The 24710-nt window shown below is 36.5% G+C and overlaps 2 protein-coding genes across 2 annotated transcripts in view; one reads left to right on the top strand and one right to left on the bottom strand.

Moving 5' to 3' along the window:
* Window positions 1-9689, bottom strand: part of aldh1a2 (aldehyde dehydrogenase 1 family, member A2) — a 25937-nt gene extending 16248 nt beyond the window's left edge. Inside the window, exon 1 of the mRNA XM_082158678.1 lies at window positions 9403-9689. Within this exon, the coding sequence (XP_082014804.1) occupies window positions 9403-9519 (117 nt within the window). The 5' untranslated portion in view covers window positions 9520-9689. The remainder of the gene's footprint in view (window positions 1-9402) is intronic.
* Window positions 9690-12172: 2483 nt separating this feature from the next.
* Window positions 12173-23597, top strand: aqp9b (aquaporin 9b). Its single transcript, XM_082156179.1, has 6 exons — window positions 12173-12360; window positions 13634-13760; window positions 18547-18684; window positions 19228-19346; window positions 20493-20710; window positions 22280-23597. Exons 1-6 carry the CDS (start codon window positions 12259-12261, stop codon window positions 22446-22448), a joined length of 873 nt encoding a protein of 290 aa, XP_082012305.1. The 5' UTR covers window positions 12173-12258; the 3' UTR covers window positions 22449-23597.
* The last annotated feature ends 1113 nt before the right edge of the window (window positions 23598-24710 follow it).

The following is a 24710-nucleotide window of genomic DNA, read 5'->3' as shown; positions in this document are numbered from 1 at the left end:
TCACTGTTCATTTACGAGATCATAAAACACGGGCCGCACTCTGGCTCTGGTGATGCGTTAAAAGAAGCGGCCCGTAAAACAACCGCCTCAGATTCCAAAAGAGGGATTTTTCAAGCTCGATAAAGAAGAAAAGAAAAATACATTTTTCTTTACGCACACAAATTGTTTTTAAAGGACACAGCATACATAAAATGCATGTGTGCTTTCACAGTTCACACTGAAGACTTCTGCAAAAAGATTTCAACAAACCTGTGACAGATAAGGTGTTCTACATGTACACATTTACTCTTCCTGTCATCTGCGTAGAGAAAGACGTCCGGTTCAAAGTGAACCGCGGCCCTGGGCCTCCTCAAACTCACCAACATGTTTACTAATGTAAACTTACAGGTTTAAGTACAATTTAATTGGCTGTAAACCATGAGGCGTGTTTACTTTAGAACAGGTATAAAATGCCAGTTGACTTGGAGGCGGTTCAAGCTGCCTCAGTCACTCCCACACTGTGTCTCCCCTAAAATTGGCATGAATAAATCACTCCTGGACAGGGTAGGTATCAGTCTGTACCATGCTGATTCCTCTCCGATACATTTACTTCAGACTCCTTTTTCTCTCCCACCCTCTCTCGCTCGCTCCTCACAGGCCTCTTACATTAAGGGGGCCACCTTTAATCTGACTCTCATTTGGAGCACTTCATAAAAGTGTCAGTGGCCTCGTCGAGCTGAGGGCCTGTTACAAAAACAGAAAGCCCCGTAGAGGAGCGAATTAGTTTTAAAATTTATAGAGGCCACTGTAGTGGAATGCCTTAAATCAGGGGTAGACTGTGACAGGCCAGTGGGCCGGGGAAGAATGCAGACGGTGGGTAGCTTTATGCTCTTCGTAACCCCACACTTATGGCACCCCGGAACGGAGGAGAGGGGAATGCTGGGTGAGCATCGGACTGGGCCACCATCTAAATCACGACTAGAAAAAGGCGACCATTAGAGGCCATTTGGCCCAGTCTTCCCTGAGCTCTGGGGGCTCTCGGACTTTTGTCTCTTCCCATTGAGAAAGTTGATAAAGAGCGACAGGCCGGTGCAGTAAATCAACTCTCAAGCTTTCTTTATACTTTGGCTTTGATTAAAGAAAAGGGATAAGAACGCAAGTGCAAAAGTGCAAAAATTCATATTGATCACCGCTTCTTTGCCGTAACCCTGCTGGAGGCTTCAGCTAGGCTGTAAAGAACTTGAGTAATTGTAATTCATTACTATACTTAAGCATTATTTCGGGGAATTTGCACTTTACTATTGAAATGGAATACGCAAAAGAGATGCTTTTTACTTTTTATAAATGTCATTTAAACCTCTGAAGTAAAAATATTCAGTTTTCAAAGGTAAAAATTACTTAAGTTGTTCCTTTTTATGTTTATTATAGTGAATAAACAAGTCATATAACACTCAAATTATGCTAACTTTTACAGCCAATACAATTACTTCAGTGTGGACACAATTATGCTCCATTTTTGTCCTTGTGAAGTGACATCTCCTCGATGACCACAACGATTTTTAATAAAATCTTGAAATAAAAACCATAAAACATTGCTAAATATGGACAAACCTGACTCAAGTGTGAACATGGACAAGGAACAGTCTATAAACAACTATATTTAATTCACAACACCTATAATATCAGCTGCTGGTTTTATTAGAAATGATAACTAAATAAGTGAGCTTTATAAAGTTTGAGCATCACTGCAATAGTGCAATAAGCTCAGTTTAAAAATATTTTAAAAAGTAAAGCTTTTCATATCTTTTTATTTTCACTCATGCATGTTTTTTAACTGAGTAACATTTTGACCTATACTTTAACTTAAATTCTCGTCCTTTTTAACAGCTATCTTCATCGTGGCTAAGCTGAAAATACAGTAGAGATAGTTTGAGGCAGAGTGCTGGAAGAATCTTTCAAACTTGAGTCTGAAAAACGAACCGCCGAGCTGTGACAACTAGATTTTGTTTACAACAGCAGGGGGCCAGAAAATGTATTATCTTGTAAACAAAACAGCCACTTGATGCAGTACACAAACAGAAAGAGAAGCGCTGCCAGTTCATCCTACGCTTACACATTGTATGCAGGCCGTTACGAAGTGCGGATAGGTTGAGATTTTACGTGCAGGCCACAGCACAAGACAGCTGCAAACATTTAGAATCACTCCATGTTTTTTTATTCAAGCTGTCAGTCTCACGGTGCTGACTGCGCTCGTCTGCAAAGCTAATTAGATGGCGAGATATGCAGTGCCTATCATAAACAGATTGTGGAAGAACGACCCACAGCGCACGATGACAGCATCACTAGGCTTATGCTCCTCATTGCTGAGATTTTTATCACCAGCAATATTCACACAGGAAAGAGGGTTATCGTCCACAAAAGCAGGAGGTCGACTTTGTTCCTCTGGGAGAGCTACAGCTAGAGAAGAGCCTTTTTGGGGTGGGGGTGGGGGTGGGGGGGGACTCGAATTACTCTAACAGTTGTAGAACACTGATCCGTTTCTCATCTGCCCAGGCAAGCTCTCTGGAGGCTTCGCACAACTGCAGGAGGAAGCGGAGCAGGAACGGGGACGGAGGATGCCAAAGCTCACGCTACAGCCAGTGAAACATCTGTTTGGCCGCCAGCACCTTCTAATGGCTCAGACACATGAGGGATGTTTAATGGCAAACATTTCTTGGCCATTGTAAAAAGATTCTTTTTTATATGTGCACTCTATCTTTGTTTTCATGGAACAGGCCGGGATTCCAGAGCCAGCCGGATTCTAACAGGGCACCTGCAGCCCGGGTCTCGGTCTGCACAGGAAGTTTCATATCCTTTCCAGAGCAGCTCACTTTCACTCTGGAACTGGACACACTTCAAGATGTTGATAATTACTGATGTTACCCCTGCTGAAAAATCCTGCATAAACCAGCATGTATTCCATGTTGGTCCAACTGAGCTGGTGTAACTGGTGTAACTCCCGCTTCACGTGCTTTGGACCAGCAAACTATCAACCAGTATCCCATGCTGGTTCCAGCATGCAAAACATACCTTAAGCTGGATTTCTCTTCAGGGACAGGAGAAGAAGAACTTAAAGGAATAGTTCACTTTAAAATGAAAATTCTGTCATAATTTACTCACCATTAAGTTGTTTCAAACCTGTCTGAATTTCTCCCTACTATGTAAGTCAATGGGGTCCATTAACTGTCTGATTACCGACATTCTTCAAAATATCTTATTTTGTGTTCAGAAGAAGAAAGAAATTCATACAGGTTTGAATCAACTTGAGGGTGAATAAATTATGACAGAATTTTAATTTTTAAGTGAACTATTCCTTTAAGACATGAGACTGAGGCTGCTCTCTCTCTCTCTCTCTCTCTCTCATTTCTGTAAAATAATTTATTGAAATTTCCACAAGTGAGATTGTGAAAAACAGTCTATACAGTGCAGGTTCACAGGGATTCCACTACTATCAAGCTTAGCATTACATACTAAAAGAATATATATGTAAGCATAACGTGATAAAACTTTACAATAATGTTCAATTTCTTAACATTAGTTAATGTATTAGATACCATGAATTAACAATCAATAATATTTTAGTATTGATTAATCTTGGTTAATTACTTTTACTTGTAACATTTTCATATACATTTTTAAAATATCTTAAAAGTTAAATGAACAAATATGAATTAACGATGAACTTTATTTAGTATAAATTTACTATATTTATTTAGTATATTAATTAACATTATGCATCAACAAATTTATTATACAACCAGGATTAATAAATGCTGTAAAAATGTTGATATTTGTTTAGTTGTGATAACTAACATTTAACCGTGTTAATAGGATAGTTCATCAAAAAGTTTGTCATCGTTCATAAATATCCTTATGTCCTTCCAAACATGAATACATTTATTTATTCTATGGAACACAAAAGAAGATACTTTGAAGAATTTTGAAAACAGTTTGGGTTACCTTTAACTTCCATTGTATGGAAAAAAAACAAAAAAAAACAGACATTTCTCAAAATATCTTCTTTTATGCTCCACGGAAGAAAGGCTGACAGATTTGGACTGACATGATGGGGATGACAGAATCTTTCATTTTTGGGTGAACTATCCATTTAACAAAACTAAACCATGTTGTAAAGTGTTACTGCTAAAGTTTCATTACTCTTTTAACAGCAATATATATATATATATATATATATATATATATATATATATATAGATAGATAGATAGATAGATAGATAGATAGATAGATAGATAGATAGATAGATAGATAGATAGATAGATAGATAGATAGATAGATAGATAGATAGATAGATAGATAGATAGATAGATATGTTAGCATATTTGTGCTTAACTTTAAAGAAATTAGCAAGTACATGCATGATATTGCTAATAATACGGAGACAAATCGAGCTTTTTGGTCCTGAGAAGGGAGAAAAACAGTCCAAAGGCCAAAGATAATCAATGAGGAAGATGTGAAGAAAAGATCAAGAGTAAGAAAGGGGGGAAATTATAAGTCAAAGCAAAAGAGGGTGTGTGAGAGAGAGTCCTCACTGTGCCGCTTACAATAAATCAGGCTTCTCAGTGTATGCTCTACTTTGGCCGCTGTTTGATGTGAAGAAATGGTGGGTTTTGAAGTGAAAAACTCCAGAGGTATGGGACAGACTCTCGTAAGTCAGGGCCACTGACCCTAACAGTGAGACACGGCCATATATTACACCCTGCTAGACAGCTTCTAGAGCAGAAAACCCCCCTGACTCCCATCTGTACTATCTCATGCACTGACGGATTGATGGGGCCTACCTCATTCACTCAAGCTGTCTCCCAGATTAGCTTACAAAAGTCCTCACTTCAGCACACACTACTGTCCTGGCTGGACGCTTAAGCCCTTAAAATATAAAGACATGTCCAACAAATGGTTATCAAGTGTCTCTTTCTTCATGAAGCTCTCAGTATAGAAACACACACACACACACACTTCCCAAAAAGGAAAATTACATAATTTACTCACTCCTATTTTACCTATTTAAGATATTGAGAAAAATCTAGATATTTTTTGATCAGTTGTTTTGGACCCCACTGACTTTTTATTGTATGTTGACAAAAAATAGATTTATTTTTATCATGAAAACGTTCTTTAAAATTATTCTTTTGTGTTCCACCGAAAAAAATAAAGTCATACAGGTTTGGAACAACGTGAGGATGAGTAAATGATGACAGAATTTAAACTATATATAGTTGAATAGTTGTATAGGTGAACTATACAATTTAAAAATTAAACCACATTCATCAGAAAACCCCAAATTCTATGCAAAGATCATATACTCATACATTTTTATTTGATATCACTGATAAATACCACTAACTGAAACCACATTTAATACAAATATGCAATTATCAATTGCACGGCACAGGGGAAAGTGAGAGAGTAATAGTCTGTCTCCTGTTTCCTTTCTTCTTCCAGGTTTTAATCTCCAGAGTCTGCTTCACTTATGTGTTATAACTGAATGGTGTGAGCACATCATCACTTTGCCTGCTGGAATCCAACACCTCTCTTTCAAAAAGGCTCTTGGGTCCCAATCAATTACACTGATACACACACCTATCAACATAACCTTTCCTTTCCTTTTCGCTCTTCCAACCAAAGAGAAAAAAAGAAGAGAAAACATCAATAACCAGCCATCACCAGAGACAAATTTATGGCTTCCTTAGTGCCATTATCAGCCCAGTAGGCCAGCAGAGAAAGAGAAAGAGAGAGAGAGAGAGAGAGAGAGAGAGAGGGAAAGAGAGAACTCCTTCAACAGACCAGCTCTCCCGTGACCAGTCAAACATAACGCTGTGTGGAGTGAGGAAGAGATTCTGTAAGACTGTAAAGTGTATCGAGCTCGGGTGTCTACTCCAAACAACAAGACTTTGAGAAATATCTGTAAATGTTCAATGGCAATGCAGAGGGAAGATAAGTTCCCTATCGGTGTGATTAATCTCAAGTCTGTAACAAATACACACTGGTGCAGGTGTAGTGACTGTCACATAATGAGCACAAATGTAATTGGTGAGGTGAAAAGTTTACTGGGGAGCTCAAAGTCCAGGTTGTAGCAATTTTACAATACAAGAAACAATCTTAACTATTCATGTTTTTGTATTTACCATGAGAAACTAAATAAAAACTGCAGCACTCATTGTATTAAGTGTTAATCTTATGAATAAGATTAATAAGATAATTAAAATAAATGGTCAAATTAAATATTAGGTGTCTTTAAATACAAAAAAAAAAGTACTGTTAGGTACAATGTACTCATTATGTTCATGTTGTATTGCAAAATTATATTGAGGTGGGATACGGGTAAGGTTTGGGACAGGTTTGGAGGTATGGTTAGGTTTAAAGGGTGTAAGAGAATGGAGAATAGTGTAATTATAAATGTAATTACATGCAGGTATGTAAAAAAACATGTATAAGTGCACTTTGTCAAATGATTAATTTATATAAAGTGGGACAAAATAAATAATTATAAATAATTATGCACAATATATTCATTATTATAATAAAAAATATTACTGGCATTCTGTCTATTCACATGCTCACAAACAAACCAGTAATTGCTATAAAATATGTTTTGTAATGCATTGCCTGACTGAAATATTTGCCAGTACCTCTCCCTGCTTGATATTAATTATTTTACTTTAAATGCCAGAACTGGATGTAATTCAGTACACAAGTGTACTTAATCGAATATTTACATAATTGGAATTTACATAAGCGGTTGACAGTGAGAGAAGAATGAGATGTTAAGTATGAACATTAATGGTATTTCCATAACTCAGCGTCTCTGGCATAAAGCACTGCTCATTAACAGTGCAGAAAACACAACTTAATAAGTCTCCAAGGAGTTTCGCAAAAACGGTTTAACCTTAGACTTACAAATAAAAAAAAACATGGCTCTGCACAGACTACATTAGAAAGAATAGTATTGATAGGGCATATTTGTTCTGTTACATCAGAGCCTGTGCTGTGCTGCACCAGGCACAACAAAATCCAAATTGGGAGGGGGTGGGAAGAGAGAGAGACACACACAGAGAGAGAGAGAGAGAGAGAGAGAGAGAGAGAGAGAGAGAGAGAGAAGGGTGTGAAGGGAGTTCACATCACCAATGCCCAAACTGAAACCCCACACACACCCATATAAACAGCACACACCGGATTCAAATTCTTAAGGATGAATCCTTCTCACACTCCCATCTGAGCAGGAGCAGGAGGCTGCAGGGTGTGTGTGTCACAGGTGTCTCCAGCTCTTGCTCTGACTGAACTTTACTCTTATTACCACAGTGTTAATTTGCCTGCACTGCACTTTGACTTGATCCTCTCACCTCACAGCAATAAAATTATTACACTCAAAACCGGCATAATTTAAGATGACCTCACCAAACAAAAGAAGAGAGATTATATTTTATCACCATTTTACGGGATGATTCAGCACTTCTTTGTCATTTTCAGAGAGGATAATATCGAATGACTACATCAAAATAACATATAGTAGGCTACTGGAATTTTATTACATCTGGAAAAAGTCCAAAATTATGCTGTCCAGTGTTTGTGTTTTAAATCTTCTGGGTTGTATTCCTGAGCACATGCATTTGATATGAGGGTCCTTAAACTTCTTAGAAATTATACAGGTTGCAAATATTGTCAGTGAGGTTAGGTAAACGTTATTGTGATCACAGTAATGACATTTTTTTTGTTGTTGTTGTCCAGAACATAATGGAATTATGAATAATTTAGATGTAGGCACAGTAGGCTGATCTATGGGGGAGAGCGGAGCACAACATAACGCGGGGCTAGTTGTAACACACTTGTTTTATATACTTCCACAAATGCTAGCATGACGAAACTTACTGTATTCACTAGTTGCCATATCAACATTATATAGAGAAAAAATTGCGCCAAAATTCTGAAATCTTTGGAAGATATCACTGAACATTTATTATACCATAGCAAAAGTAAATTTCTTATGTTAATTTTTCATCTCTATTTTTTGTGTTTATTTAAAATTAGACAAACCTGATATTGTTTTTATCTCCACTATGTTATTTAACAGTTGATATAGTTATTTAATGCTTCGCTAACTAGCAGAAGACACTAGCCGGGTTTAAATTCCATTTTGCACAGATGGGGAACGTTGTAACACTGTGTTACAATGTGCCCCTATTAGAACTATTCTATTCTATTCTATTCTATTCTATTCTATTCTATACTTTTATGAATTGAGAAAACATGAGAAAAGGGTGAATAAAGACTGAGAGTCAATGTTCAGAAATGATTAATTATTTTTATGTTTTGAACTATGCTGCATAGCTGTGTTTTCCCGTGTGTTCGTTGTCAAACTCAAAAATGTGTTTATTTTTAATGATTAAAAAATGCCATTATTTTATATGAAAAAGTTAAAAATTGTATTTTATTGAGAAAATATTTTAGTTTGTCTTGTATATTTGTTTGATTAGATCAGATAGCATTTTAATCTGTCATATGGTCATGTTACAATGTGCCCCTCACATGTTACAATGTACCCCACCTATGGGGCATGCTGTCACATTTCACTTCCATTATTTCGGGGTATATCAAGAAAAAAGTATACAATGTATTAATAAAACAAAACCACATAATTGTACTAGACATGTGTGAAATTAATGTGGGGGAAATACTCTGAACCCTACGTAGATTTACACAAACTGAGGAAGTCAAAAAGCGTTACGCTGTGCCCCGCTCTCCCTTAAACTGTACGACAGAATGAGTTTGAGAGAGGCGGATCTCTAACGCGCACCGTAATGAAACTTAAGTCATAATGACAACCTGTTCGAGGCAAAACTTCTTAACTGGTTCAAATTAGATTATTAAATCTCAATGGACAGCCAACTGTCACTATAAGCTATCAAGATCGAGAAAACTTTATTGATCGATGCACCTCTGCTCTGATAATAACATGTCTGGACTTTCACACACCAATCCGATTCCGGGCACGAAAAACAAAAACCGTTTATTAGATTAGAATAAAACGGGGAATCGTTATAGGCTATTAATTGCAAATAACACATAATTAGACTGCGTTCTTAAAGACTCCATATCTACCATAGTCAAAACTTTCTACTTGTTACCAAAAGCATGTGTAGGCTAAGCCTCCTAATTATCATTATGGACCGTAGGCTACAACTTATGAATCGATTAGCCTATCTGAAAATTAATGAGTCTGATATCAATGTTTGCAACCGCGTTTCTTGACCAGTGATTTGTTTGCGCGCAGACACAACAAATTCAACGTGCCTGATCTAATCGAAGTTTGCATTTACCGTTTAGGCAATTTGATCTTTCTCTAAGTAGTTATAAAAACTCTCACAGACCTTGGTGTACTTGATCTCAGGATTGGGTATCGGTGAGGGCACCAGATGAAGAGATGCCATGAGCGCAGCCGGGTCGTTCTTCACCTCTCCTGGCAGTTCAACTTTACTGGAGGTCATTGCGTCTCTTGAAGATGCCGGTTGGGTTTTTTTCCTGCCGATTCGAGATTACTACTTTGGAATCCTTCCTGTGTTTATAACCAGGTGTCAGCCCTGGTCCATTTTTATTGGGCAGAGAATAGGGCCGTCCTCCTAATATAATTAAAATGGAGCATTTACATAAACTACTCTCTCTCCCTCTCTGACCATACGGAGTGAAAGATACCACCCACTCTCAAGACAACGCTATGGAGGAGTATAAGGATTTATCAGGAAGAAATTCAGCTGACAGGCAGTAGTAAACTGCACTGTAAAAATGTTTAGTGTGGCAAAAATCTAAATGATTTGTCAAAATAGTCTATTGTTTGATTATTTAGCTAACAGAACAACACAAATAGCCTAAATGTTAACAAAGACTCGTTTTCAAGGGGAATATTAGGTTAAAAAATAGTCTATTTAATAACACATTTATTTAGGCTAATATGACTGTATTAAAGCTTAACATAGGCAATTTTAAGAAGTTTTTCAATATTTTTTTTTTTAACAAATCATGATTTTTTTTTTTCATAACCAAGTTTTCTTAAGGTTAAAAATAATATATTTTCCATGCGCTGCGTAAACGTTATGAAACGCAGTCTTCTTGACTGAAATTAGGCTACAATAGACCACTAAATCAATTCTTCTTTTTCATTTAGGGTATCATTTTGCAGACTTCCCTGACTGCTTGTTGAAATGAACAATAAGTAGGCTATTAAATAAAGGCTAGCCAATGTTTCTCTCCATTAGGGTTCTCAAACTGTCACGTCAACGTTAAAGTTTTATTTGGCAAGGTTCCGTTTGCCCCTTTAATTCTCACAGATTCTCCTATAACACATCTATCCCGTCAGAATGTTATTCAACTACCTAGGCCTACATCAAGCGATCACAGGTTATTTCCTCATCGTCCCTCCTGCAGTGCCAGGACTCTGATAGCATTTCCCTCAGACTATCCAATAAACATTAAAGAGTATCTAAAAAGGCCATTAACACTCTCGAAGAGTTTGCGGTTTAAAGGATTAGCCAACACAGACATTCACACTTACACTATGTAACTGCTGGATAAGGAAGCTCTTGAAAACACCGGATCGCGGACAAAAACATCTACGATTATGTCGCAGATAAATAAAACAAATAATCGCCTTCACACTTAGCCTACATGGTTTCTAGTCGAAGAAATGTTGGATGTTGTGGAGCGTTTATGTAACTCAACTATCTTCAGTTGATACAATCACAAATTCAAGTAAAATCCTACATAACAGCCTAATTGTTTATAAAACCTTATAGGCCTAATCATTTTAACCAGTGCTGTTATAAAAATGTTGTTGCTCTCACTGTGTCATGCTAACTAACTATTAACTAACGAATTAAGAATATTAAGAAAATATCGAACTGCCTTTAGTGAATTCCGTTGGACTTAAAAAAAACAAAAACATTTAGGTGCTCTCTCTGTGTGATGGCTTGCAAAGGCAAGACTTCCAAAAACCCAGTAGGTTAAAGTGTTATGTCATCTACACTTAGCCTACATAGCCTAGGCCTACTATTACCTATACAGCCTAGGCTAACTTAATTTTTATTTATTTTTTTAATGGCCAGCCTGCGTGATAGTTATCATGTGTGACATGCTAAGGGACTGATGATGAAGGGGACGGGGTGTTATAATTTGTTAGAACCCACTGGGGTGCTTTTTCTCCATCAGCACATCCCCCTCATTTCGCAGCACTGACAGTATCTGCCTCACATCAAAGACGACACCCCAGAACAAGTGACAGTGATTAATGCAAACAAAACATACCGCTACCATCCTATCGTTTCTTCTGTTCAGTCACCACAGCCATCGCCGAACTCTGGCCCTCTTTGTTTTTACTTTGTCAAACAGCTCCACCCGGTGGACAAATATACGCATTACAAGTTGAAGCTGCGCTGTAATGCTTCTCTGAATGAGAAGTATTTACAAGAATAAGAAATCCCAATGAATAACAAGTAGGCTATGCAAAACACTGATATGTTATATTTAGAGACTAAATTAAACAAATACCTACTTGTTGTTTTTTGTGCATGTGTTTTTCAGTTCACATAGGCCTATGTGCTGTAGGTCATTGACAAATAAATTATGATAATTAAAAAATATACACGTTTACATAATGCGTCAATATCAAAATAAAGTAATAAAACATTGCATCTTTTTTTTCTCGGTCCTTTTTACCCTTTTTTAACTCAAAAACAGTAAATGTATTTACATTTTTTTTTAATGAACTGCATTTATGTGAATATATATATAAATTACTGGGATATTTTTTCTCAGCGTCACTTTATTGAACTGAAATGTAGTGTATTAGCTTACTCGGTTAACTCCAACTTCTGTTAATAATTCTAATTAAAAAGCTTTTTTTTTACACCTCGTAAACAAAGATTAATTGAACGTCAGTCTACTGATTTCTCAGAGAACTCGTCTCTTATAGCGTTGAGTTCGCAAACGATAGTTGAACAAATAAGCTACGTAATGATATTTTCTAGTTGATCGAACTCGTATTTGTCTCAGCACGAAAAGGATGGATAGAGTGAGAGCAAAGAGGAACCACCAACCTGTCATGTCAGTGTGTTTAATGACATCTAAGTAGCAGGAGGGGCGGGGAAATGGTTAAAGCCTAAGACACTCAAACTCCAGCGGGCTCAGCTCTTCAACTGTCTGTCCGGACATCACATCTCACTGGCGAGGAAACTATGGAGCTCGAAAACATGAGAAAATTGAGGGGCAAATGCATGTTGAGGCGGGACATCATAAGAGAGTTTCTGGCAGAATTACTGGGGACATTCGTATTAATAGTAAGTCTTTTGCCTGTCAGAACTTCAGAACTTGTAAACTGAGATTAACAACACAGTTTGATTACAGTAAATTCATCAGAAATATGATGAATATTTCAAGTGTAATGGACTGTTTTGTGTCCATTTTTTTTGTTTAATAATAGATCAGTCTGTCAACTTATTTCATTCTTGTCGTATAGGGGGTGTTGAGGTTGATATTCTTTCAATTTAAAGAAGCTCTTAACATTATAAACCCCATTATTACAATGGTTATAGCAGCTATATGTGTAAACATACCATTTTAGACTAAATGCATTGCATAATGCAAAACCCTTGAGTAATGTAAACTAGCATTTAGTGTCTTCTTATTTTATGTTTCTTATTGATCAATTCTAATGGCTATTTAATAGGATACGGCTATGGTTTAAGTTGTCTTGATCTCAGTTTGTGTAAAAAGTTCAATTAGACAAACACTAATTTTCTCTGGCAGTGGTTTTGTATGTTAGTTTTTAAGCACCTCATTCAAACCCTTTAAAAGTTGACAATTTGTGGCAACAAATTTGTAGCAATTCTGTTCCCCAAAATAAAGTTCCAATAATAATAGGATTATTATTATTGCTATATATTATAAAGTATATATTATTATTATATATATTATTAAAAATGCGATATATTTTTTTTACTGTAAAGTTGAACTATTCTCAGGACAAATGTATTTTTCATAAAGCCAGATGCTGTTACAAGCTGTCACGTTTAATAAATGTTATACATTTATTTGTTCATATTGTACTTTTACATTTTGCAGTTTTGTGAACTGGTGTGTGTTTGTGTTTCATAATTTTTTAACTGTTGAAATTTTGTCATGTCAGGTTTGACAACTTATCCCATATAGACTAACAACATGCCCCATGCAGTATTACTTTAAAGAGAAATACATTTTACTACAAAAATGACTACCTGATGCTTTGATGAGTAATATCATAAATCTTCTTTTACTTATTACATATCTTTTTTAAAATTTAGATATTAAAACATGAAATACACAGAATTTTTCTACAGTGTGATCTACTGGTGTTAATTAAGTGAAAGGATTTTGATTCATCTTGACAGATTTAGTTGCTTTGGGGTGCCGCCCTGACCATAATGGACTGAGCTTTTGAACAAGCTGCTATACTAATTAGTTTTGAATAAGTGCTCCACAACAAGAGAGTGCTTTTCCTATCTGCATGGCGGTGGCTTTTTCCACTAATTGTCTTCCTAAATTGTCTTCTCTCTGCCCATTTCCTGTTTACAGCTGTTCGGTTGTGGTTCAGTGGCCCAAAAAGTCCTGAGCAGAGGCGCACTTGGAGAAGATCTCACCATCCACTTTGGCTTTACTCTAGGTGTGATGCTGGCTGTGTACATGGCAGGAGGCGTTTCAGGTAACTCGTCACACTGGCGAATGGAGAAGTATAGAAGATAACGTACATACTGCATAAACTTCAATTCACCTTACAGTCATTTACCTAAATAGTCTGCTATCAAAAATAATACACAAATTTAATGGAACTTTGCAATTAAATTGTTGAAATTATTCCAATATACATGTTCAGTTGACTGAGAAAAGGCACTGGGACAGCCGAGTTCAAAGCATCTTTTCATTTCAAAGGTCATATTTAGCTATCCATCAGGGCTGTTTTTCACAGTTGTGATCTTTGGTCATGCTCAACAAACATGCGATGTACTCACCTATTCGCCATATGCAACACTACAATATATATGTAAAAATGTAATATATACATACTATAACTGATACCACATATACGGCTCAATTTATTCCTCCGTTTGCAGTTTATGTGTGTTTATTCTATTAAAACCTACTGTAAACCTGGTCAAAGGAGTAAAATGGCGTGTGAGGCAGAAAAATCATTTCATGCAGTAATAAGTCTTAGACAGCTGGATCAAATATGCCCCATGCTGAGTATTCCATCTTGACCTTTGACCCCAAAGAGAAAGAGAGTGAAGGGTGGATTTGCTTCAGTGCATAACAGACTTGTGCTTCCATACAAATTTTAGGATTAATGAACAACACAATAGAGGAGGAAAACCTCCTATTTGAGACGCTCGGTTTCTCTGTCATTGGGGGGGGGGGGGGGGGGGTCCTCAAAAATATACTGTAGTGATGGACAGGGGGGAGGAGGAGATGATGGCTCAATTACATGTTCTTGAAACTTGCATAAGGCTTAGTGTCAAGCAGAGGCGTGTGTCCGGTTTGATATACCGGATTGGAAACGTATGCCTGGCCTTCATTAAGTGAATTCCTCAAGGATTATGGTGAGGTGAAGCTTTTATTATAATCTGTTACAATAATGCTGAGGATTCCTGGAATTTCTTTTATCATTTCCTTTAAATGAGAAGCAAAAAAAAAAAAAAAAAACATAAATAAGAGCACATTTACACGATAAGACAAAGTGGAAAAACATTATTGGCATTAATTGACTACACTGATCCACTTAGACTAACCACAACTGCTCTCAGGTGAATAGACTCCAGATAATCTCATTTTCTAATGAGTAGTATCTTAAATCAGCATGTCCTATGTTCATGTGTTGTGCATATATTGTATGTAGAAGAAACCCACAAGAGATCTTGAGATGCAAACCACTCTCTCTCTCTAAAACCTTCGGGAGATATATCATTTATTATTTTACTCTCTGGTACCCATACCTCCTGAATCTGAGTGCGTTTCCCAAAAGCATCGTTAGCCAACTATGGTCACATGTTCCGTTGTTATCAGCGTAGTTCAATGAGTCAGTGTTTCCTGAAACTACAGCTCTTGACCTGTGGTTAGAAGCACAGTTTCTTGTTTGCATGACATGCGGATTTACAGTTTTTCTCAACACTTTGGCACATTTTTCAAAACAGTCTCTAAATTATGTTTCATTAACAAAGTTTGGGAGGAGCACAGTTTCTCAGCATCCCTCCACCACCCCGACTCCTCACTCTTGGCTGGGAATACGGGGGTGTACTCTGGGTTTGGGCCAAATACTGAGCCCGGAGCCCTCTCCTCGGACAGCACGCCAAATACGCATATCATGTACTCTTTCTGGCTCATTTTTTGTAAGTGTGAACTTGTGAAACTGTAAGTGCAATTGTCACAACCGTTTGCTGAACATCACAACTCTATTCCATGTCTGCAAAATGTAGTAACTCAGCCAAAACATTTCATTCAAAACCTAGTTATTGTGTCAATAAATTGGCCAATGGCACCAAAAAAATTAAAATCATCGTGTGATGCACACTGGTCAGAATGTTTAGATGTTTTTTTCACCATGGAAATATTTGTTATACAAATTTCATTTGTTTTCCTACTTTATTATTGACACTAACTGCTTTCTATTTATGCAAAATGTCAGTTTTGTCTGTGTAAATACAGATTCTGAGAGTAGGTAATAATTGACTGGGAAAAGTCAATACTGCAGTACACAAAAAGAAAATTAACATTTGTATTCATACAGTACATTTATTTTTGTAGAAATGTGTTACATGTAAACTTAAAATTTTCAGTTGCTTGTTCATTTTTAGAACACTCTATTATGTCTCTCTCTAACACATACAAGTGCATATCTTATATATCTTTCTATTGCTCTTCCTCTATTTTCAGTTTACATGTAAAACATTTCTACAAAAATGTATTTATACAGTACTGATGTAGCTGCTGCGGTTCAGGGTGTTCCCGCATGTTCAAAAATGGTGGTGATTGTGCTGACATATATATATTTAGTTTTCAAACTTGATTGGATGATTGATAATATTGTGATTCGTATTGCATTCCAAATTCAAGTCTGATGTGAACAAGAAACTAATTGTTCAGAGAGCTAAAACTTATTGTTTTGGGGAAAAAAAAGTCTCATTTGAGAATTGAGCCAAAGTGAAGTCCTTATCTTGAGCAAAATAAGCAAGCTGGCATTCAATACAATCTCTATCTTTTATTTAGAATACAAATGTCATTTACATATTTTAGTTTGTCAAGAGATTTGAGTTATTTGACATAAAAAGTAATCTACTCTAGTGTGTAAGAAGGAGTCTATGATTGATTCTGGAAATAAAGCAACATTTTTGTTTGTTGGTTTGTTTGTTTATTTATAAAGCACAATTAAAACAACGTAATGTTGACCAATGTGCTGTACTTTACACAGTAAAATTACACAAATAAAATGTACTTTCAAACAAACAGTGACTAACAACATCTGTTGAGAGCCAATTAGCCTACTGAACCAAATGCTAATTCAAGTAAATGTAATTTCAGGTTTTGTTTAAAATAACCTAAAGAAGGAGCCAGTCTAAGATGTAGAGGTAGATTATTTCAGTGCTTTGGAATAACATGAGAACAATGAGAATTAGTCCTCAGATGCGATGTCCTTAATTTATAGCATTATAACAGCATTAATTGAACAGCATTAATTGAACTCAAAATAATTAGTTAAAAGAAGTTATTACTCCACAGCCTGCGTGACATCATTACCCAACTTGGTTGAACGGAAAATTTGCAACGATACAGTGTCGGGAAACAGTCTAGCTAGTTGAATTCTTCATCGTACTATGGTATTTAAGCAGGGAGTTACGTCGCTATATGGTAAACACACACCAGCACTGTGAACAGTTGAAGTGCGTGGTCATCTTAAAAAAAACAATTATTACATAAAATAATAGCATTGGATAATAAATATAACAATAATAATAAATTGTCCTTTAATTCATGTTAGCATTTTTAATACACATTAATAAATATTGTTTTTATTGCCATTACACATAGAAGACGACATCAAGGAAAGCTACAAAGAAAAAATGCTATTATCATTATTATTATTATTAGTAGTAGTAGTAGTAGTAGTATTCATTTGCAATTATTATTATTATTATTAACAACAACAATAATAATTAAAAGGATAATGATGTTGCCTTGAGGAAAGGGTTTTTGTGCAGGTCGGGTTGTGCACAGGAGATATGTTGAGGGGCATAAGACCCTGTGGTTTATCCGTCAGTTGTGGCTTCTAGAATTGTGCAATTGTGCACGTGTTATTTTGGTGATGCTTGCAACTGAATTATCAGGGGTGACAAGTCATGAGCTTCAGATCTGTTCCTCATCATATGCTGCCAGCGGATCTCGCTTCTCACTGTGTACAGTGAGCAATATATAAATCTATATGCATGCAATGTTAAATATAGCCCAAGTTCTGCAGTTTAAAGTGTGCATTTGTGCATGAATAAGTTGGTTTGCCCAGCAGCCCACATGACTGTGAATGTGATAATCTTACACGCTGTGATGATGACTACAGTATTGAACTAATGAGCTTTTCTGGAGCATATGTCCCAGGGTGAAGTCAGGTGTAGGCACTGGCCCATCATTACTAAGCCTTTAACTCACTCTACGTGATGTACATAATGGAGATATATTTCTGTAATGTAATCATTCTTGTGAATGAAAAAAGTTTAATTCTGTTTTTTAACAAAAATGATTTACGTTTTACTATGTAATATGTAATGTTGCTTTTTAGATTCTTCAATGTGATGATGAAGTTTAAAAGACCCAAACAACAATACTGGATTCCTGCTTAATGAATGTAATGGGACAAAACTGAAATTAAGAAAAGTGAACAAACCAGACAAGGTCCTGATTCGCTGCGTTTTTACATTAAATCAGCTACCAATCAATTGGGAAATCAGTTCAAGCTTACGTGGGTCAGGAAAGGCCAGTGTTTTCCATTCTGTTTTGCTGGCATGAGAGCTGAAGCGGTGTGTACAGTGGGGTCACAGACAGTTCTACAGGCCTGAGCACTCTTATGTCAAAGCAGAGTTACTCCTAAACCCTGCTGTGATGTCAGAACACTCAGCCAGATTATGTCAGACCCAATTCCCATTGACTTCCTCAACTAGTTTTTGTAGACAGTGTTTATGAGGAACTCTCTGGATTAAGAGGGGGTAAAGTGAGAGCATATACCTAGCAGTGAGAGAAATCAATTAACTGTGAGTTTGAAATGAATGACGCAGTGCATCCCTTTGATTGTATTAGACAATAATCTTTACCACAAAAAAAACCTCAGCATGCTTTTAGACAAACCTCAATCAATACAAAATGACCATAAAATAATGGACCACTAAAACCAATACAAATAATTAGCTGTCATCAAAGGTTTGCAGTCTCTCAATTATTGCCTCTTATTGCAGGTGGACATGTGAACCCAGCTGTTTCTCTGGCTATGGTTGTCGTGGGGAAACTCCCAATAAAGAAATTTCCTGTCTATGTGGCAGCTCAATTTCTTGGTGCCTTTGCCGGGTCCTGTGCTGTGTATGGTCTGTACTATGGTAAGTTTTCAGTGCACTTGTTATTGCTTCTGTTATTGACTCCTCTTCTATGGCAGTCTGCTAAAGCAGTGGTTCCCAATCCTGGTCCTGGGGACCCACAGCTCTGCACAGTTTGCATGTCTCCCTCATTTAACACACCTGATTCAGATCATCATCTCGTTAGGAAAGAGCTCTGAACTGAACTGGGTGTGTCAGATAAAGGAAACATACAAACTGTGCAGAGCTGTGGGTCCCCAGGACCAGGATTGGGAACCACTGTGCTAAAGTATACTTACATACATCCATATATTAGACACACACAACTCAAACTAAATGCCCTGGCTTGTTTTGACCTTTGATAGATTTAGATTAGACATTAGACATAAGATTTAACATTTGAGAGTAGGCTACACTTACTCTGAATAGTCGTCAAATTACTTCCTATTAATTAATTTCTAAAATATTATAGTTGAAAAGCTGTTAGATGTTGAAATCTATCCTTTGCAGCAACTCATTTGCATTTTTCAGCATAAAATACCTTAAAAAAAATTATCTTGTCCATAGGTGCCTTTGCCAATTTCTCTGATGGACATCTGAGTGTTACTGGTCACAATGCCACAGCAGGTATCTTTGCTTCATATCCACGTGAAGATCTCTCATTGTTAAATGGATTTGTTGATCAGGTGAGTGTAACACAGTAATTCATTATTCAAAATATCAAATGATCTCACTGGTTAACACCATACAGTCAAATGGTGTTAAAGCTTGTGGTTTGAATTATTTGAGTTAAAGGGATGGTTCGGAATAAAATCAACCAAGGGTCCTTTGCACCATGACCTCGAGCCAAACATCCCCCCAGAAGCCTTTTTTCACTTGGTCGAACATTATTAAAGTTAGAGCTTATTTAGAGATATCAGCCGAATGGCTTAGTGCAGGCGCTAATGGATCCAAGGTTGTATCTTGTAAATTACCCCACTAATAATGCCCAGAATGGTACCAAACTTCTACAGTAGTACAAATAGGTTCTGTACTCATAAAATGAGGCATTGGAAAGTTTGTAAGTACATCAGGAGTTTATTTAAATAACACTTGCCTAATGCTCATGCTACCGCTAACCTGGACGTCGAGGTCACTTCCGTGATTTGGGAATAGCACGTAAAAGTCCTGGCAGAAAGCGATGCATAAGGATGTAGTGTAACAATGCCCATTTCCAGGAATGCACTAATATTTTGTTGGTAGTACCAGTTTGCAACAATTATTAGTTAACACTAAGTTGTCAACACTTCGGAAAAAATTATAATTAGTCATTCACTACATTCTTATGCATCGCTTTCTGCCAGGACTTTTACGGGCTTTTCCCAAATAACGGAAGTGACCTCGGCGTCCAGGTTAGTGATAGCATTCTGGGCATTATTAGTGGGGTAATTTACGAGATACAACCTTGGATCCATTAGCGCCTGCACTAAGCCATTCGGCTGATATCTCTAAATAAGCTCTAACTTTAATAATGTTCGACCAAGGGAAAAAAGGCTTCTTGGGGGGTGTTTGGCTCGATGTCATGGTGCAAAGGACCCTAGGTTGATTTTACTCCGAACCATCCCTTTAAAAGGAAAGAACAGTAAATATAAATCATAAGCATAGAAATAACTGGTGGAGAACTTTTTACCAAAAAACTAATAAAAAAAAACCTAAATGAAATATATAACTCACAATGTGAACTTATTTCCTATTTTTAAATTTATCTCACAATTCTTTTTTTTTTTTTTCCTTTGAGATAAAACAGGCAAGAATGTTTTGCTGATCATTAGTGTTTACTAATGTTTACACAGGTGATTGGCACAGCTGCCCTGGTCCTCTGTATTTTAGCCATAGTAGATAAGAAGAATATCGGGGCACCTAAAGGGATGGAGCCTCTGGTTATTGGTCTGAGCATCCTGGCTATCGGAGTGTCCATGGCACTGAACTGCGGCTATCCGATCAACCCTGCCAGAGACTTGGGACCACGGCTTTTCACTGCTGTAGCAGGATGGGGCTTAGACGTGTTCAGGTACAGAAAACATTTGCTGCATCAACATACTCTTTTTGTTATTGTTTGGTTGGATTTTCCACTTCTTCCCTTATATGTATTATTAATAATACATATAATAGGGAAATTTGTATATGGGTGTGTACTAAAACACAATACACCTAGAAGTGTTACCTTGTGACACAAGATTCAGCATGTGAGAAACAGAGGCACACCTCCCACCAAGGTACCTTTAGAAACTCCAAATAGACTTTAAGTGCAAAGGCCTATCACCATTCTTCTGACAGAGCAAATGAATTTTTTAATGCACTTGTGTATCTCCTGCATATTGAAGCAATTTTAAAAATGTACGTGAGGCAGTCTCCTTGCATAAATATTCAGAGTGGCACAACCAAAGACAGGACGTATTTTATTCCTCTAACTTTTCCTATTAAAGGGAAAAAAACATTATCGTCTTTCACTATAACTCTGCTTTTAGCAATCATAGTTATGTAGGTCATTGTCACAGAGAGAGAGTTTCTGTTGCTGCTCTTCAACAGCAAAAAGAGTCTGATTTTATGCACAGGATTGAGTAAAGAATGATGAAATGTATAAAATAATTGTCTAACATATGCAATAGAGGTGGATAAACAGAAAACTGCTGTGTTTACAATCACAAATTTCAGAAGTGAAAAGTCTCCAAAGCACTATAGCCCTTAACTCATTCATGCAAATAGCTTGAAATGTACTGATTAGTCTGATTGGTCATTCAGCTGTCAAATATTTCTGTATATTTTGTTATTCAGCCCTTTACAACTACAAACACAGGGTGACGTCCACGGGGAGCTAATCACATATCAGTTGACTACGTGAGGAAGTGCTTGATCTGTCTGCTTAATTTGTCTTCCAACTCAAAGACAGATTATGGGTCACCTGAGTGCAAATGGCTCTGGTGTGTACATTTTTAAACACTATATTGTACATGAGCGTTGCATAAATTCAGTTCAGCAAAGTGTCTTTATGCAGTAGCTATGCATTTGTTTACAGTTACCTTCGCCAACTTGTTTGAAGAGCAGGTTGAAGGACACAGAGCATTTGTTTTCTCAGTAGCCTATAAAAGGATCAAGGGATTGAGGGAGGGAAAGAGTGCTGCAGACAGGGAGCACTGGAGTGACACACTAAGCACAGATTACTACGAATGTATTAGTGTCTGTGCAGCAAGACTAGACACCAAAACAGTGTTGACATCATCCTTCAGTCTGACCACAGAACAACACTTCAGATACACCAGTAATGTACAGGCACATTCCTAATCAAGTCTACTTTAACCTTAATTACAATTGTAATTTACAACTGATGTAGAATTCAAATGGAATGAAATTCAAAGAAATGCATACGTCCCAAATAATGTTTTATCCCATTAATATTTTAAATATTAGAAGATATGAATCACCAATATGCAAAATGACACCTATATAAATTTGCATTTCATTTACATACAGTGGCCACAAAAAGTATTTGGACAATTTGTGCAATATTTGGTTACTTCAATCATTTATGTCGAAATGTTATATCATTAAATGCAAAATATCAAACCATGTGTGTGTTCAGAGCTGGAAATGGCTGGTGGTGGGTTCCAGTGGCCGGGCCCATGGTGGGAGGTGTGGTTGGGGCAGGGATCTACTTCCTAATGATTGAGCTGCACCATCCTGAACCTGAGAAGAACCTTGAAGATGACAACAGCGTCAAAGACAAATATGAATTAAACACCGTCAACTGAACAGAGAGGGAAAGTATGGTATCTGTTCCTTCACCATAGACATCAAGCAAGAAACTCTTTTCTTCTGTCTTTTCCTCAAGATCTCTTTTCTGAGTCTTTTGCCAAAGTACACTCATTAAACCAAGCAGCTATGAAAGACAGCAAGTGTTAATTATGCATAATTCTAGTTACTTTCATGTTTTTCACAGAAGTAGAACTATAGAGAATGTTCAAAGAGCACCATCAACATGGAGCAAATAGAAACAATCAGGTATTTTGTGGAAAGCATCCGCAGTATCTTCACCATCAACAAGTGTCACACCACTGCCAGTAAAAGATTGCAGGTGCTTTGCATTTAGAGATAATCATGATTTCCAACTGGTTTCTCAGCAGCTTGTACAGACTCAGCGAGAGTTGTATCCATAACGTCTTTCATTCCATTGTCCAATCCTACAACTATTTGTCTTCTTCTTAACTTTCACAGAGATCTGACAACCCTATAACAGCAGATACATGTTTTTCTCTCACTAAAACGAAGGAAGAGGGTACTTTACTGTCCACTCTGTTTACTCAAAGATGAAAAGTCCGGACGAATCAGTACGACATATTAACTAACTGCATGCATAACTGCTGATAAGGTAACATGCATGAGGTAACAGGATAAATGTTGCAATGCATGCTAAAAAAACAAGCGATGAACTATTAAATATAAGCTTAAGAAGAAATAAATGTGTATTTATGCTATGTGTGTTAAATGTAGAAGAAAATAATTTTTAGAAGAAAGGAGCAGTATTGTTCACATTTCAGGCATAACAAAGCTTAATGTGATATTTTTAATGCATCAGTCGAAGCATTAGTAGGTGTTTTGTAGCTATTGTTTATGGAAAAAATATGTTTAATATGTTTTTTCTCTTTTTAAAAATTAACTTAGTAATTTATTTCTTGGCACTTGAATTAATAGCAGTTGTTTGTACAATTCAAAGACATCATATTATATTTTTTTGTCTTTTATTGTGTTATTTCAATTTCAGTTTCAGATTATTATTTTTTTACTTTTTACTCTCTCATAAATGAAAAAATTTGGAGAATATTTACAACAATGAAAATGTTAAAGACATGTACTGTCATTCTGCTACTGTAGACCTGACATAAAATAAACATACTGATATAACTCATGTCTGTTTTCCTGTGAATAAGGATTTAGGCTACAGCAACCATTATATTCCTAGATGCAATGTGTCTGTATTCTACAGTATTGCATCACAGTCTGTTTAGTCCTTCCCTAAGATAGACACATCTAAACTAATTTGCCTTCTTAGATAATGATAATGGCCTTCGCAAATATGCACAAATGTTACATTTGTGAATTAATTTGCTTAGAGAAACATTAATTAAACTCAGCATATTCAGTATAAGCAGAAGATCGGTGGATAAACCACATGCTGCTATAGTAAAGTTAAATAGTAGTAGGAAGAGATGAAATAAACAACTGTATCTGACCTGATTTAATCATTATCACTATCTGACCATCACCATCAGCTCACTGAGTCCACTGAATTTGCTCTGTTTCTGCTAATCAGACTGTAGCATGTTGATCAGCCAACCATTCTATGAAACAACAATAGCAACATACTGCACATGAGATCATTTTTTTGAAAGTTGATTATAATTTAGAAAATCATCAACGACATCATTATGGTTGAGAAGACTATTGGCATTTTAATGTGCACCAGTCTTGACTGATTTCCTGACTTAGTCAGGAAAAGCAAGGGTACTAGGTGAACGATGACCTCTGTCCAGTTTACTCAAATGCCCTCAGATTCTATAACAGTGAATAACAGCATCTTCATAAAACTAAAAAATCATTGTGCTTGTCAGTGAGCAATATGATCACATCTGAAAGTTTGTTGGAGGATAGATAGATAGATAGATAGATAGATAGATAGATAGATAGATAGATAGATAGATAGATAGATAGATAGATAGATAGATAGATAGATAGATAGATAGATAGATAGATAGATAGATAGATAGATAGATAGATAGATAGATAGATAGATAGATAATGTCAACTAACTCTCATTAGAGTAGGCCTGTTAGTAGACTATTATAGGCTGGGTAACAGTACAAAAAGTTGACGTCCTTGCAACGTTACTTATAGTCAGGAGAATGTTAAACTGGCAAAAGTACAAATTAGTGAGTTAAATTATCACTGGACATCCCTCTTTTCTGAATGATGTACATGGTATTTGAGTAGTCATGTTATCAGCATGTGCCTTTTTG

The sequence above is a fragment of the Leuciscus leuciscus genome, assembly GCF_965113295.1.
Source record: "Leuciscus leuciscus genome assembly, chromosome: 2".
In the NCBI taxonomy this organism is placed as follows: Eukaryota; Metazoa; Chordata; class Actinopteri; order Cypriniformes; family Leuciscidae; genus Leuciscus; species Leuciscus leuciscus.
Note: the sequence above shows the minus strand (reverse complement) of the source record. Positions and strands in the feature narration are given on the sequence as shown.